This window comes from Scleropages formosus, chromosome 10, assembly GCF_900964775.1.
Source record: "Scleropages formosus chromosome 10, fSclFor1.1, whole genome shotgun sequence".
Classification (NCBI taxonomy): domain Eukaryota; kingdom Metazoa; phylum Chordata; class Actinopteri; order Osteoglossiformes; family Osteoglossidae; genus Scleropages; species Scleropages formosus.
The window spans coordinates 1391400-1404480 of record NC_041815.1 but is presented as its reverse complement, the minus strand read 5'-3'; the positions used below and the strand labels follow the sequence as shown (position 1 = coordinate 1404480).

The 13081-nt window shown below is 38.6% G+C and overlaps 1 protein-coding gene across 3 annotated transcripts in view; it reads left to right on the top strand.

Moving 5' to 3' along the window:
* The window catches only part of lsamp (limbic system associated membrane protein), a 796753-nt gene that overhangs the window by 756763 nt on the left and 26909 nt on the right, over positions 1–13081 (top strand). For all 3 annotated transcript variants that reach the window (XM_018765174.1, XM_018765173.1, XM_018765176.1), the window contains 2 exons: positions 7062–7182; positions 8915–9063. In XM_018765174.1, coding sequence (XP_018620690.1) covers positions 7062–7182; positions 8915–9063 — 270 coding nt within the window. The remainder of the gene's footprint in view (positions 1–7061; positions 7183–8914; positions 9064–13081) is intronic.

Here is a 13081-nt window from a genome sequence, read left to right as displayed (position 1 = left end):
GTCTATCACTCAGTCTGTCTTTGTGCCTTGCCACTGAGATGATAAACACACACACATAAATTTTCGGAACCGCTTGTCCCATACGGGGTCGCAGGGAACCAGAGCCTACCCGGCAACACAGGGCTGAAGGCCAGAGGGGGAGGGGACACACCCAGGACGGGACGCCAGTCCATCACAAGGCACCCCAAGCGGGACTCGAACCCCAGACCCACCGGAGAGCAGGACCTGGTCCAACCCACTGCGCACCACGCCCCCCAGATGATAAACAGCTATTTCCTAAAAATATGCAGAAGCAAGATTTTGAATGTACAGGATTTACATGCATTCCTTTAGCTAACAATTTTCTTAAAAGCAGATTGCGATTTAAGATACTTACCATCACTTACCCATTTATCCAGCGCAAGAACAGTGATTCTTGCAGGAGCAATTTAGGGTAAGGACCTTGCTCAAGGGTACTACAGGACGAGCTGAGATTTAAACTTGCAACCTCTGAGCCCAAAGGGAGCTGCTAAAACCACTAAACTACCGGCTGCTTACATACCTTCAGACCCCACTTACTGTAACCTAATATTGTTAACCTCTTTGGAGGAAAGCATCACCTAAATGAATAAACATCAGTGCCCAGTGGAGATACTGTGTTCAACAGGTGGATATACAGTACCATACTTCTTTTTGCACATGGTGTCTATCCCTGTCCCCACAGGCTATGGTCTCAAATACTGGAGAGAACCTACTCTGTGTACCAGATTATTGAAATGTTTCATGACCCGGGATTTTGAATCATGGTTCCAATAGCCCATTAATCCTTAGATATTCGTTTTTAGGGGACATTTCATTTTTCTTACATAGTAAAAACCACATGGGCACAATAAAAAATCAAAAAAGCCACACATGTTATTAAGCAGGTGATTCTGTAATTTTTTTTCAATTTCTAAGCAGAGGTCAATTTTAGCATCTCAAAGCTCCAAGTAAGAGTAAGTGTTAAGATTTATTAGTACATACCATATTTTACCAGAATCATTTCTGTAGTCTGCACTATAGTTTGAAGGTCGTGCAATACCTGCAGGCCTTCGAAAAGTGTCAAAATGAGCAAAATGCTGAACAATGACTCTGTAATGTTATATATGATATACCTCTGATATTCTTTAAAAAAGCATATTCTCTGTAGTGTGGTTGTGCCTGAAGCAAACAAGTTAAAGCACTTAAAGAATGCCGATAGCTTCTTAACAAAGGAGACAGACTCTCATTTTAAAATTAAAGGAAGTAACTTAAAGGTCAGTTTGAGTAACCTTGGTTTTCTCAGAGAAGCATGTTGCCTTAGGGGAAACAGCTGCTTCTGAAAATGAAATTAGGTGGAGAGTTTGATGAGAATGCACAACACAAAGAATCTCCTCACTCACTGTACCCAACAAATTTTAAAAAGGGATAGAATTTGCTATCATGCCGTTCATATATTTTAGTAATTTGGTGAATTTCAATATCTTTAGGGACAACTTAGTGATTTTTTTTAATTGGATTTTTATCCTCAGTAACAAATAGCAGATAATACAATAATGCAGGTGTGCCATACACTACAAAAACATCAGAACTGATGCATACAGGCTGTATCCATTGCCACTAAAAAACTTCAGTTGTATTATATTCTAAAAAAGCATGGATAACTTTTTAACAGGTTTTTTTTTTTTTTAATCTTTACATCTGTGACATTTTGTTTTTTACTTTTATCAGTCAATTTAAGAGAAAAGAAATTTTAAATCTGATTTTTTAAAATACGAGTTTGGTATTAGGCAACTTGTGTAATGACACTACATGTCAAACAGTCCTTAATCTCTGTGTCTGAAGTAATATATGTATAATAAAAACTGGTACTGTTGCCATAAGAAGCACAAGCCAAGAGGAATCTTGTCACTAAACCCATTTCTTGCAGAATAGGGTTAATTTTTTCCCATGAATTTACCCCAAATACATGATGTTCCATTGAGTTAACACAATTTCTTTGGCGAAATTGTAATCACTTCCGGGCCCAAAAAAAATTGATAAACTGTCATTGATTTAAAAATATGTATATATTTTTGTGCATGACAATAAGATCAGCATATTTTATCAAATTTGTAACAATTATTATTTCTGTTATTTTTTAATTTTGTCTTTTATCTTTATCTTTTATCTAGTGTAATATCTTGGTGATCTGGAGTCTATCCCACAAGTACAGGGTGTGAGGCAAGGTGCACAGTATACTCAACAGACACATTTTGATCATTTAGCCCATGAAAATGTATGATGTAGGAGGCACGGTGGCGCAGTGGGTTGGACCGGGTCCGTTCTCCGGTGGGTCTGGGGTTTCAGTCCTGCTTGGGGTGCCATGCGACAGACTGGCGTCCTGTCCTGGGTGTGTCCCCTCCCCCTCCAGCCTTACACCCTGTGTTGCCGGGTTAGGCTCTGGCTCCCCACGACCCCAAAATGGGACAAGCGGTTCAGAAAATGTGTGTGTGTGTGTGTGTGTGTGTGTGTGTATGTGTGTGTGTGTGTGTGTGTGTATGAAATGTATAATGTAAATGAATAAAGTTTGGGAAAACATACAAACTCCATGAAGACTGAGCTGGATTTGAACCTATGCCCTAACAGCTCTGGTGTTAGGAAGTGGCTCTGCAACTGTACTGCTTTATTTCATATTTAATTTTCCTAAATGTCCCATGAGTGTTTGTTTCATGTTTACTTTGTTGCTGTTCTGCTAAATAACTTCTCTGAATCAGTGACCTGGGACAAGAGTTGTTTTTGTTTGGAATTACCTATGCAAGATGGATGGGATGCATCTGCAGCTGTATTGTCAGCTGTGTTTTTGTCAGGATTGCTTGAGGGGCAAGTAAGGAAGTAAAATGGCCACATAACGGCTTATGGTGAATAATAAGCCAATTGTATTCCTAAGTTTGTATATTTTCAAAATTCATAGTAGCAGTTCTTCATTGTACTGCATATTGTTGTATGAGGGATGAATATACTTTCAAAAGTGTAGAAACTAAAGAATAAGTAAATACTTGTTATACTTTTAGCTAAACTAAAAGTATAAACAAGTAGACCAAAAATTTAATTGCCAAGCATTTAGCACATTTCAGGGTTTAAAGAAATAAATTCAGTATAAAATGTGAAAACTTCTCAAATAAGCAAAAGGAAATTCTGGCTCATTGTGTTAATATTCATGTAATAGTATCATAGTTGACTTGAATGGTTGGTTGGACTAAAGGGCACTTTTCTGGAGTGGTTCTGTTTATATTTATCTAAAATCTATTAAAGTCACACACACTGGCTGAAACAGTTTGTCCCAAGCGGGGTTGCAGCGAGCCACAGCCTAACCCAGCAACACAGGGCATAAGGCTGGAGGGGGAGGGGACACACCCAGGACAGGACGCCAATCCGTCATCCTTTTGTTCTTCTCTGTGGTTGAATATTTTGTGCCTCAGGGCTCTGTGTTAGGTCCATTATTGTTCTCAGTCTGTGTTACCAATTTGTGATATTGTTCATAAGCATAATGTCAGTTTCCACTCATATGGTGATGAAATTCAATTATATGTTTTGTTTAAACCTGATGGCCCATCACATATTGTGTCTTTAGCAAATTGTTCTACTAACATAAAATTATGGATGAGTAGTAATGTTTTTTGTTTTTTTTTTTTTTTCTCATCTCTGAATGCCAGTAAAACAAAGGTAATTGCAGTTGGTGGTGATGCTGAAAGTCGTGACACAGTCACATCAACCTTTACCACCCATTGTTTAAGCTTCATGCGTGAAGAAGGTGTTAAAGACAAGCGTTTTGTTGGGCAGAAACCTGTCATATCTGTCTCATGTTGCTACATTGACTAAGTTGAGCTTCCTTCAGAAATACAGGAAAATTAAGGCAATTATTATCTTAACAGGATGCTATGAAATTGTTTCATGCTTTCGTTTCAAATAGGGTGGACTGCTGTATTTCTTTATCGGATTGTTCTTATCAGATTCCATCTAGGTTACGGTTAATACAGAATGTTGCTGCCAGAATTGTTATAAGGACAAGAAAGTATGACCACAGAACATCAGTACTTAAATTTCTGCGTTGGCTTCCAGTTAAGTTTGGAATTGATTATAAAATCTTGCTTTTGACCGATAATATAGTATAATATTCATGTTGGCCATGATAGAAGCGGTCCATGTTGGCGGAATCTGATGACTGCAGGCCATTAGGACAAGACATGCCACTATGAACCGGGACACCAAGTTAACAAGCTGCTTCTCATTGTAGCACTTAACTACAATGTTATAAATATGTGTAAAGTGACTCAAAAGTCTTTTTTAATCTTGAATGCCCAGGAGGGGTGGCCAGCCACTGGCACTTAAACTCCCAGTAGTTTTTTTTTTTTTTTTTTTCTCTCTCTCTTGCCTTTCGGTTGGAAATATTTTTGTTCCCTTCCTCCGTGGCCAATAGGCTTACTTACAGCTTTAATCATTTTGTAGTTATTGTAGCAATTTAATGTATAGCCACCCATTTATTTGTATTATTCCTCTAATGCTTTTTTCAGTGCTCTGTGTCACAATGTAAGAAGAGCACTCTATAAAAATAAGTTGAATTGAATTGAATGTTATACAGACTTGAAAATGTTCTTTTTTGTCAGAGAATGTATTATTATTTATAATTTTATTTTTATTGGCCACAACAAGCAGGAATACAAAGACATTATAAGTATGCATTCATACATTATGTGGATTCAGGTAATCATTTACAAAAAAACTGCTAGTTCTGAATATCAGGGTTTCCTATGAGGCTGATGATTTAATGAATTCTTGTATTCCTTTTACATAACATGACATGTAGGGCTGTTATAGTAGATGCAGATTGATTCCATCTGTTAAGCAGATACCTCCTGGATCAAGGTCTGTGCCAAATGAGTTGCGTTGGATCTGCTGAATTTCTTGGGGCCTAGTTCCTTTCAGTTCTTCAGAGCTGCTTCTCTGGCTGAGTATCATTAACACACCAGTCACTGCTTGCTGGTTTATAAATGGAGATTTTGGGCACAATAAAATTAGTTGATATTTTTCTAGATCTGTAATGCTGTGGTCCTGGTGAGAAGAATTGAAAACATTTTATTAAAATTACTTCTAGGTAAAATGATTTGACAATGTTTATTTTTTGTTTTCACCATTATTAACATTTGTTCACATTAGTTATACCTTCAGATACATAGACTTATTTTATCCATGTTATTCCTTGAAACTCTGGAGTTTTAGTTGAAGTGACTTTCTAAAAGCAGTGTTTAGATTCTAAAGAACCGTTTTGCTGAATTGATATGTCTAGTGACATTTCCCTCAGAGCAATCTGTGTTGCTTTTATTTATAAGTTGAACAGCAGTGTGAACATTTCCTCTTTTCAGTTTGCATGTTCTTCCTGTATTTGCATGAGTTTCCTCCCGCTGCTCTGGTATCCTTCCACAATCCAAAAATGTGTTTCAAGTGAACTGGTGACTGAATTGTCCTTAGTATGTGTGACTCCAGCTGTGTGAGTGTTCTGTGGTGGACTGGCAAACCTTTGAAGGTATACTCTCTCTTAAGGCTTTTGTTTTTGGGGATTGGCTGCGGAGATTCAAGACCCACAAGTGAATAAGTGATTCATGAACCTGGATGAATGTTGTGCATTTTAGTTATTTTGGAATTAATCAAACTCTCTTAAAATCTGTAAGTAACTTCCTGAATATTGGGAAAGTTCACAAAATCCAGAGAAATTATTTGTGCATAAAACTTTTTTGGTGATGTTTTTTTTTCTTTTTTTTTGTGCTGAATAATTAATCAGAATATCCTGGTAAATTTTTGTGTATATTAGATGAAGTGTTGAACCTCATTTCCGTGTATTCATTTAGCAGATGCTTCTTTTCTCCAAAGGGATGACCATTTGTCAAGCACTTAAAGCTTTCATCTGTTTTCATACTGTGTCTTGAAAACACTGTTTAATCTCTGTTACAATCTCTATGCAAGCAAAATATAAATAGTGCTTGCAACATAGAGCAGTCATCAGATCCAGTGTGTCTAATGTGAAACATATCAAAAACAGTACAAACAGTACACACACACACACACATTTTCTGAACCGCTCGTCCCATACGGGGTCGTGGGGAACCGGAGCCTACCCGGCAACTCAGGGCGTAAGGGACACACCCAGGACGGGACGCCAGTCCGTTGCAAGGCACCCAAAGCGGGACTCGAACCCCAGACCCACTGGAGAGCAAGACCCAGTCTAACCCACTGCACCACTGCACCACCGCACCCCCCACAAACAGTACAATGCAGCACAAACACATCATGTGTAGAAGCAGGCCACAGGCAATATGGGCTGAAAATAAATAAATCTCTCTTGGGAATGAAGGCAGCAAAGGGACCCTTCATCAGACTCATCACTTTTTTTCACTCCTCAGCATTGTAGGTTTAGTCATATTCTACTCCAACTTAAGTTTTTTTTTATTTTTTTTTTTTAATGTTACCTTGTACTGTAAATATGAACATTGCAAAACTTGTTTTTGTTGAGATAGTGTTGATTCAAAAAAAACAAGAAACTGTAAAAACTTGTTTTTTTAGAGAAAGTGGCAATATTTTAGTAATGGAAATATTGCCCCATACATTAATTAGTGCTATTTAAATTCACTTGATTTAGCATACTTTTTTCTTCAAATCAACTTACAATTTTAGCTTTATGCATTAAACTACTTACAATAATTTACTCATATTTCCACTTGGGTATTTTTTTTCTGCAGCAGTTCAGAGAAAGTGCCTCACGTAAGGATACTAAAGCAAGAGATTGAATTTCAGTCTGGGTCTTTCAGTTGCAAGTAATCGACTCTAACCAATTTGTGTCCTGCGGCCCCCTGAAAAAAAAACTACTCTTTCATTTATGTTTATCTATTTTTACCTCTTTTCACCAAAGTGTCTTACATTGTTAAGCTATGTACAATGATTTATCCGTTTTCGCAGCTGGGTCATATTTATTATTTCTCTCAGTTCTGTATGTCATTTAATGTTTTGCAACTCTGCACGTTCCTTTACAGATCCCCCTTACATCAAAGATGCCAAGAGTTCTGAAACTCCGGTGGGACGGCTTGGTATTCTTCAGTGTGATGCATCAGCAGTGCCCAAACCTGAATTTGAGTGGTACAGAGATGACAAGAGGTACAGTTACCTTGATGTTCTTCATCCTTAAGTCGCATTCTTATCCATAAGTCTCTTTACATTCTTTCTTTTGTTGTGTTTTGCTACAAGGCTACATCATATTCTTTTAGTGCAGCTAGAACTTGTATATTGTATACTTCACAAAATATACAGAAGCATTTTAGTGAATCCATTTAAAAATTATGAAGTGTGATTTAAAACAGTGAGGAATAATTGAGTCAAATACGTACGGACAGTTAGGTTTACTCAGGATAGAAGTCAGAAAGAGAGAAAATGGTAACCTTGGAAAGAGTTTTACAGTTACAGAGTTGTGCATTTGGCAACATGAAAATAAGTTTGCTGATCACAACTTAAACAGGAATTATTTCCATGTACAAGATGTACATGGATCACTGAAATAATTTGGGGACAGCAGTGAGTATGCATGTATGTGTGTGTCTGTGTGTGTGTGTGTGTCTGTGTATATATATTATTGTTAAAACAATAATAATAATAATAAAAATAATAATAAGAAGAAGAAGAAGGAGAAAAAATACATAGCAAAAGCACGAGTATATTTACAGAGATATAATATATATGTTTACACATGGGAGGAATGTGATGGCACAGCGAGTAAAGCCAATGCCTCGCAGCTGTTGAACGGTTATGGAGTTTGAGTCCTACTTAGGCTGAACGGGGTTTGTCCCCATGTTTTTGCCCCCCACATATACACAGAAGATGGCAATGACAAACCACTCTCATTCCTCCCTTTCCATGAAAACCACATCAGTTGTTGCTATGAGTCGGGACTGACTTGATGAAACGTATATACGGTTAACACATTTTAAGTCACACACAGTCACACATTTTAACAACCCTTCCATTTTTGGATCACATTCACTAATGCTTACTGAAGCAGCTCCTCTCATAAGAACATAACATATTCAATAATGAACACATCTACCACTGAACCTGCAGGCTACAACCTACCAGTGGTAGAGCTCTCTGTGCAGGTGGCGCAGCTCAAGTCTGTGCATTGCTTACAGGCGTATGATGAATTAATATCAATAATTATTATATTATGATGGAATAATTATGGGGGGTGCGGTGGCGCAGTGGGTTGGACCGGGTCCTGCTCTCCAGTGGGTCTGGGGTTTGACTCCCGCTTGGGGTGCCTTGCGATGGACTGGCGTCCCGTCCTGGGTGTGTCCCCTACCCCTCCGGCCTTCCGCCCTGTGTTGCCGGGTAGGCTCCGGTTCCCCGTGACCCTGTATGGGACATGCGGTTCAGAAAATGTGTGTGTGTGTGTGTGTGTGTCTGGAATAATTATTTCCAAGTAAAAAGAAAATTTATTGAAAAATAAATGTGTGTGTGTGTGCATTCTATTAGTTTCTTTTTTATTCTTAAGTTTATTGTGCACATACTGTATTATATGACATCATGGACAAATGTAAGTAAGGTTAGAAATTATAGCTATTTACTTTAAAATAAGTAGAGCACACTAGGAGGCTTCAGGGAATGACCCAGCTTGAGGCATGGAGTGGTCTGATGGAGTGCTTTATTACTAAATACTAAGGGCAACACACAGAGGACTCTTTGTGTTAGATATTGTCACTCAGAATTCATAAGAACTAGAATCAATAGTGATGTTGAAATTCCAATGAAAAAGTGTATATGTGTTTGCATCAAAAAAAAAAAAAAAAACATAGATGTAGTAAGTCCACAGCCATCTAAACCGCTTTCTCCTTTGTAGATTAACCAACTCCGCTGGAATCAGCATCCAGATCCTGGGGTCCCGCACTCTACTCGTTGTTTCCAATGTCACTGAGGATGACTACGGGAATTACACATGCGTGGCATCAAATAGACTTGGGATACACAATGCCAGCCTGTTCCTCTATAGTAAGTTGAGAAATTTATTCTTTTGTTTAAATGACATGATAACCAGTCCTGTCACTTTCATTTATTTTGTATTTCTTTTTTGTATACTAAATATATTTTGCCACTTGCATCGGTCAGGATTAGTGAGTTTGCATAGTTAAAAAAATATATAGTATATTGCTTCATAGGGGTCTGGGAAACTTGGAACCAGGAAGTTCTAAAAGTGTTATTAGCATGTCTTTTTAAGACATCTGAACTATAGGTTTGTAAAACCATTTTGAAGTTCCAGTTCATTATGTGGTCACCTTCTGTAAAAGGTCTATGTTTTTGTATTCAGGGAGACACATCTGCAGTTCTGCGTTAACCAGAAGTTACATTACAGGCTTTATGAGCATTTTTTCTCATGTACACAGCATTTAAAAAGAAAAAAAAATGCCGCAAACTGAATTTCTTAAATGCCTTTGCATACGCAAAGCCTGTTTATGTATGTGTATGTTTAGGTGGTTGTTTCTGAGTTTATTTATTTTACTAGACAAGAGTGTCTTGGATTTTGGATTTCTGTATCTTTTTCTCTTTTCAGGCTGCATATTTTCAGATGTAATTTTAAAATCATTGATCACATCAAAATTAAGAGCAAATGTAAAATATGTGTAATATAATATCTAAATCGGGGGGGGGCGGGGTGCAGCAGGCTTGGCTGGGTCCTGCTCTTTAGTGGGCCTGGGGTTCGAGTCCCGCTTGGGGTGACTTGCGACGTCCTGGGTCTGTCCCCTCCCCCTTCAGTCCCACGTCCTGTGCTGTCGGGCTAGGCTCGGGACAAGCGGTGTGTGTGTGTGTGTGTGTGTGTGTGTGTGCGTGAGATCACATCAAAATTAGAGCAAATGTAAAATATGTGAGGGGGGCGCGGTGGCGCAGTGGGTTGGACCGGGTCCTGCTCTCCGGTGGGTCTGGGGTTTGAATCCTGCTTGGGGTGCCTTGCGACGGACTGGCGTCCCGTCCTGGGTGTGTCCCCTCCCCCTCCGGCCTTACGCCCTGAGTTGCCGGGTTAGGCTCCGGTTACCCGCAACCCCGTATGGGACAAGCAGTTCAGAAAGTGTGTGTGTGTGTGTGTGTGTGTGTGTGTGTGTGTGTGTAAAATATGTGTAATATAATATCTAAATTAGGGGGGGATGTGGTGGTGCAATGGGTTTGGCCCAGGTATGCTCTGAGGTGGGTCTGGGGTCCAAGTTTTGCTCGAGCTGCCCTGTGGCAGACTGGTGTCCTGTCCGGGGTGTCTCCCTTGCACACTGTGTTGCCATGTTAGGCTCTGGTTTGCTGTGACCCTGCTCGGAACAAGCAGTGAGTGTGTGTGCGTGTGTAATATCCAAATTGCAAAATCTCATATATGTATAAAATATCTAAATTGCAATGGAGCTGTGGTGGCAAAAGACTGGAGAAGTTTTAGCATACACGTAAAAGCATTTAAAAGGTGCTTCTTGCCATATATTCTCAGATCGCATCTTCGCTTTGGATAGTCAGGATCTTCTGTTTTGTTTTCCCTACAACTAGTAATAGTACAAGGAATTAATGGATTATGAATGAATGAGTGAATGAATGAATGAATGAATGAATGAATCAGCTTTATTGCCAAGTATGTTTACACATACAAGGAATTCGTCGTGGTGACAGGAATTTCCACAGCACAGACAGAATGACAGTGACAAGACACAGATAATAAAAGTAGAGTGGGCTAATAAAGATAAAAAAGAAAAATATATAGAGTATAAAGTACACAATATACAAAATAGACACTAGACATTGTATGTTTGTACAGGTATGTTATATACAATGCAAGGGAAAGTAAATAAGAGATATGATGTGAAAAATACATATAAATATAAATAGCGTTGTTTGTTGCACCAGTTTACTCCCTACGGGGCATTTAGCTGTTCATGAGGTAGATGGGATAATGAATTACTTTTCATTACTTTTCAATGAAATGAAACATTGCTTGCACATAGAGCACAAACATAAAGTAAGCCACTGGGCAACATTAAAGTTCTGATGAACACATCTATATATCGGAGATGTGTTTTGGGACATTTTTTCAACGATGGACAGCATTCAGAATTCTACTAATGTCAAAATATGGATAATATTCTGACAAAAGACTTTGCATATCTGTCTGAAGGATATGCAGCTACTCTACAAGTTAATAACGTGAAGTTATAACTTCAAGGTTTTTGGCTCAAGTCCCATTCCCTGCTACCTTGAACAAGGTCCTTACAATGAATTGCTGTAGTAAAAATACCCAGGTGTGTAAATGGGTCAAGTACAGTAAGTTGCTTTTGATGAAAGTGCAAACTAAGAACGAATTAATAATAATAGTTCCTTTTAACTTGTAGCACATGCAGGTATTTCTGCTTGAAGGACATGTAAACTAGCACAAATACAATGGTTGCGCTTCCCATGTAGCTTGTGACAAAGTAAAACTAATTTAATATTTTCATTCTTCTAACTTTGTGTAATTAAAATGTTATTATGTGTTAGGGACTAACATAATACAAGTGGTACAGGAAATGGAGCGCTAAATGTTACCAATACCTTATATGAGAAACATTCTCAACTGGCGTTTACTTATAAATGTATATTTTGTTGAAATCAGGCGGGCGGCTTTCAGCAAGTGCATTTGACAGAAGCATGTACTGTCTTAAACCTGCTCTACAAGGGATTTTCAGCAAGGCATGATTCCGTGTTTCGGTGAAGTCGTTTTCATGGGAATGGTGAATGCATGAAGGCACTTCTGAAGGCTGCAGAATGCAGAGTATTGTCTTTCAAATGAATATTTTCTGTGTACTCGCAATAATCCAGCAGGTTGCACATATATATGTTCCTATTTCTTTCTCAGAAACCACAATTTTATTTAATATTGTAGTGCCTGGTTTCTACAAGAAATATGGAAAGCAACACTGGTAGAAGTGAGACCAGCCGTGTGATTTTTTCTTTCCCTTCAGAAAAACACAATGCTTTCTTTATGATTAATTCTGAATTCTGTTACTGAATTTATTGGAAATATTATAAGTATGTCATGCATAGATATTAACATCTGATACTGAAAGGGTAGGGAAAGCTAGCAGATCCCACATTTTCCCACGTTTTTATTATGATTTAAAGACCTGCAGGTACATTTCGGAAAGAAAATGACCCTGTAACTGCTTAACGAATTTGTTTAAAAACAAAACAGAAGTACAAAATAAAGGAAGAAAGTGACCGGTTGTTGTTGTTCTATGTTTTCAGCTTTAGTAATTGTATTTTGTTCCTGCATCAGTATTCAGCATAGGTCCAGCAGCTTGTGCTCAGTTTGACAAAAATAATTTGTCCTGCAAAATGAGCCTAGCAGCCCGACTGACAGTGAAAGATCTCATAGAATTCCAAACTGTGCAATCAGTGGAGTAAACGTAATTGTGACAGAACATATTTTACAGTAGGATCTAAATATGGATTAGTCATAAGTGTGGGATGCAAGATCTTCTTTTAGCTGGTTCTAGGTTGGTTTTATGTACTGAGATTATTTGCTAATTTGCCTGTAAAACATGTATTTTTACATATTGTCCAAAATTAGATGTGTCTCATACAGGCAGAGGAAAAGTGGATATTTGTTAATGGTGAAAAGGATAATGGAAGATTCCCTGCCTAAATTTTGATGAAGTCCAAAGAAAAGAGAACAGAAAATATACTTTGAAATATGACATCATCACCATCCAGGCTTATTTCTGTTATTGAATCACTGACAGTTTTACACACACACACACACACACACACACACACACACACACACACACACACACACACACACACACACTGTCCAAAGCTGCTTGTCCCAAGTGGGGTTGCAGCAAGCTGGGGCCTAGCCCAGCAGCGCAGAGTGTGGGGCGGGGAGGGAAGGGGACACAGCCAGGATGGTACACCAGTTTGTCACACAGCACCCCAAGTAGGACTCAAACCCCAGACCCACCCGTGCCACCGCACCCCCCAAGCCTGACAGTTTTATGTATTGTAT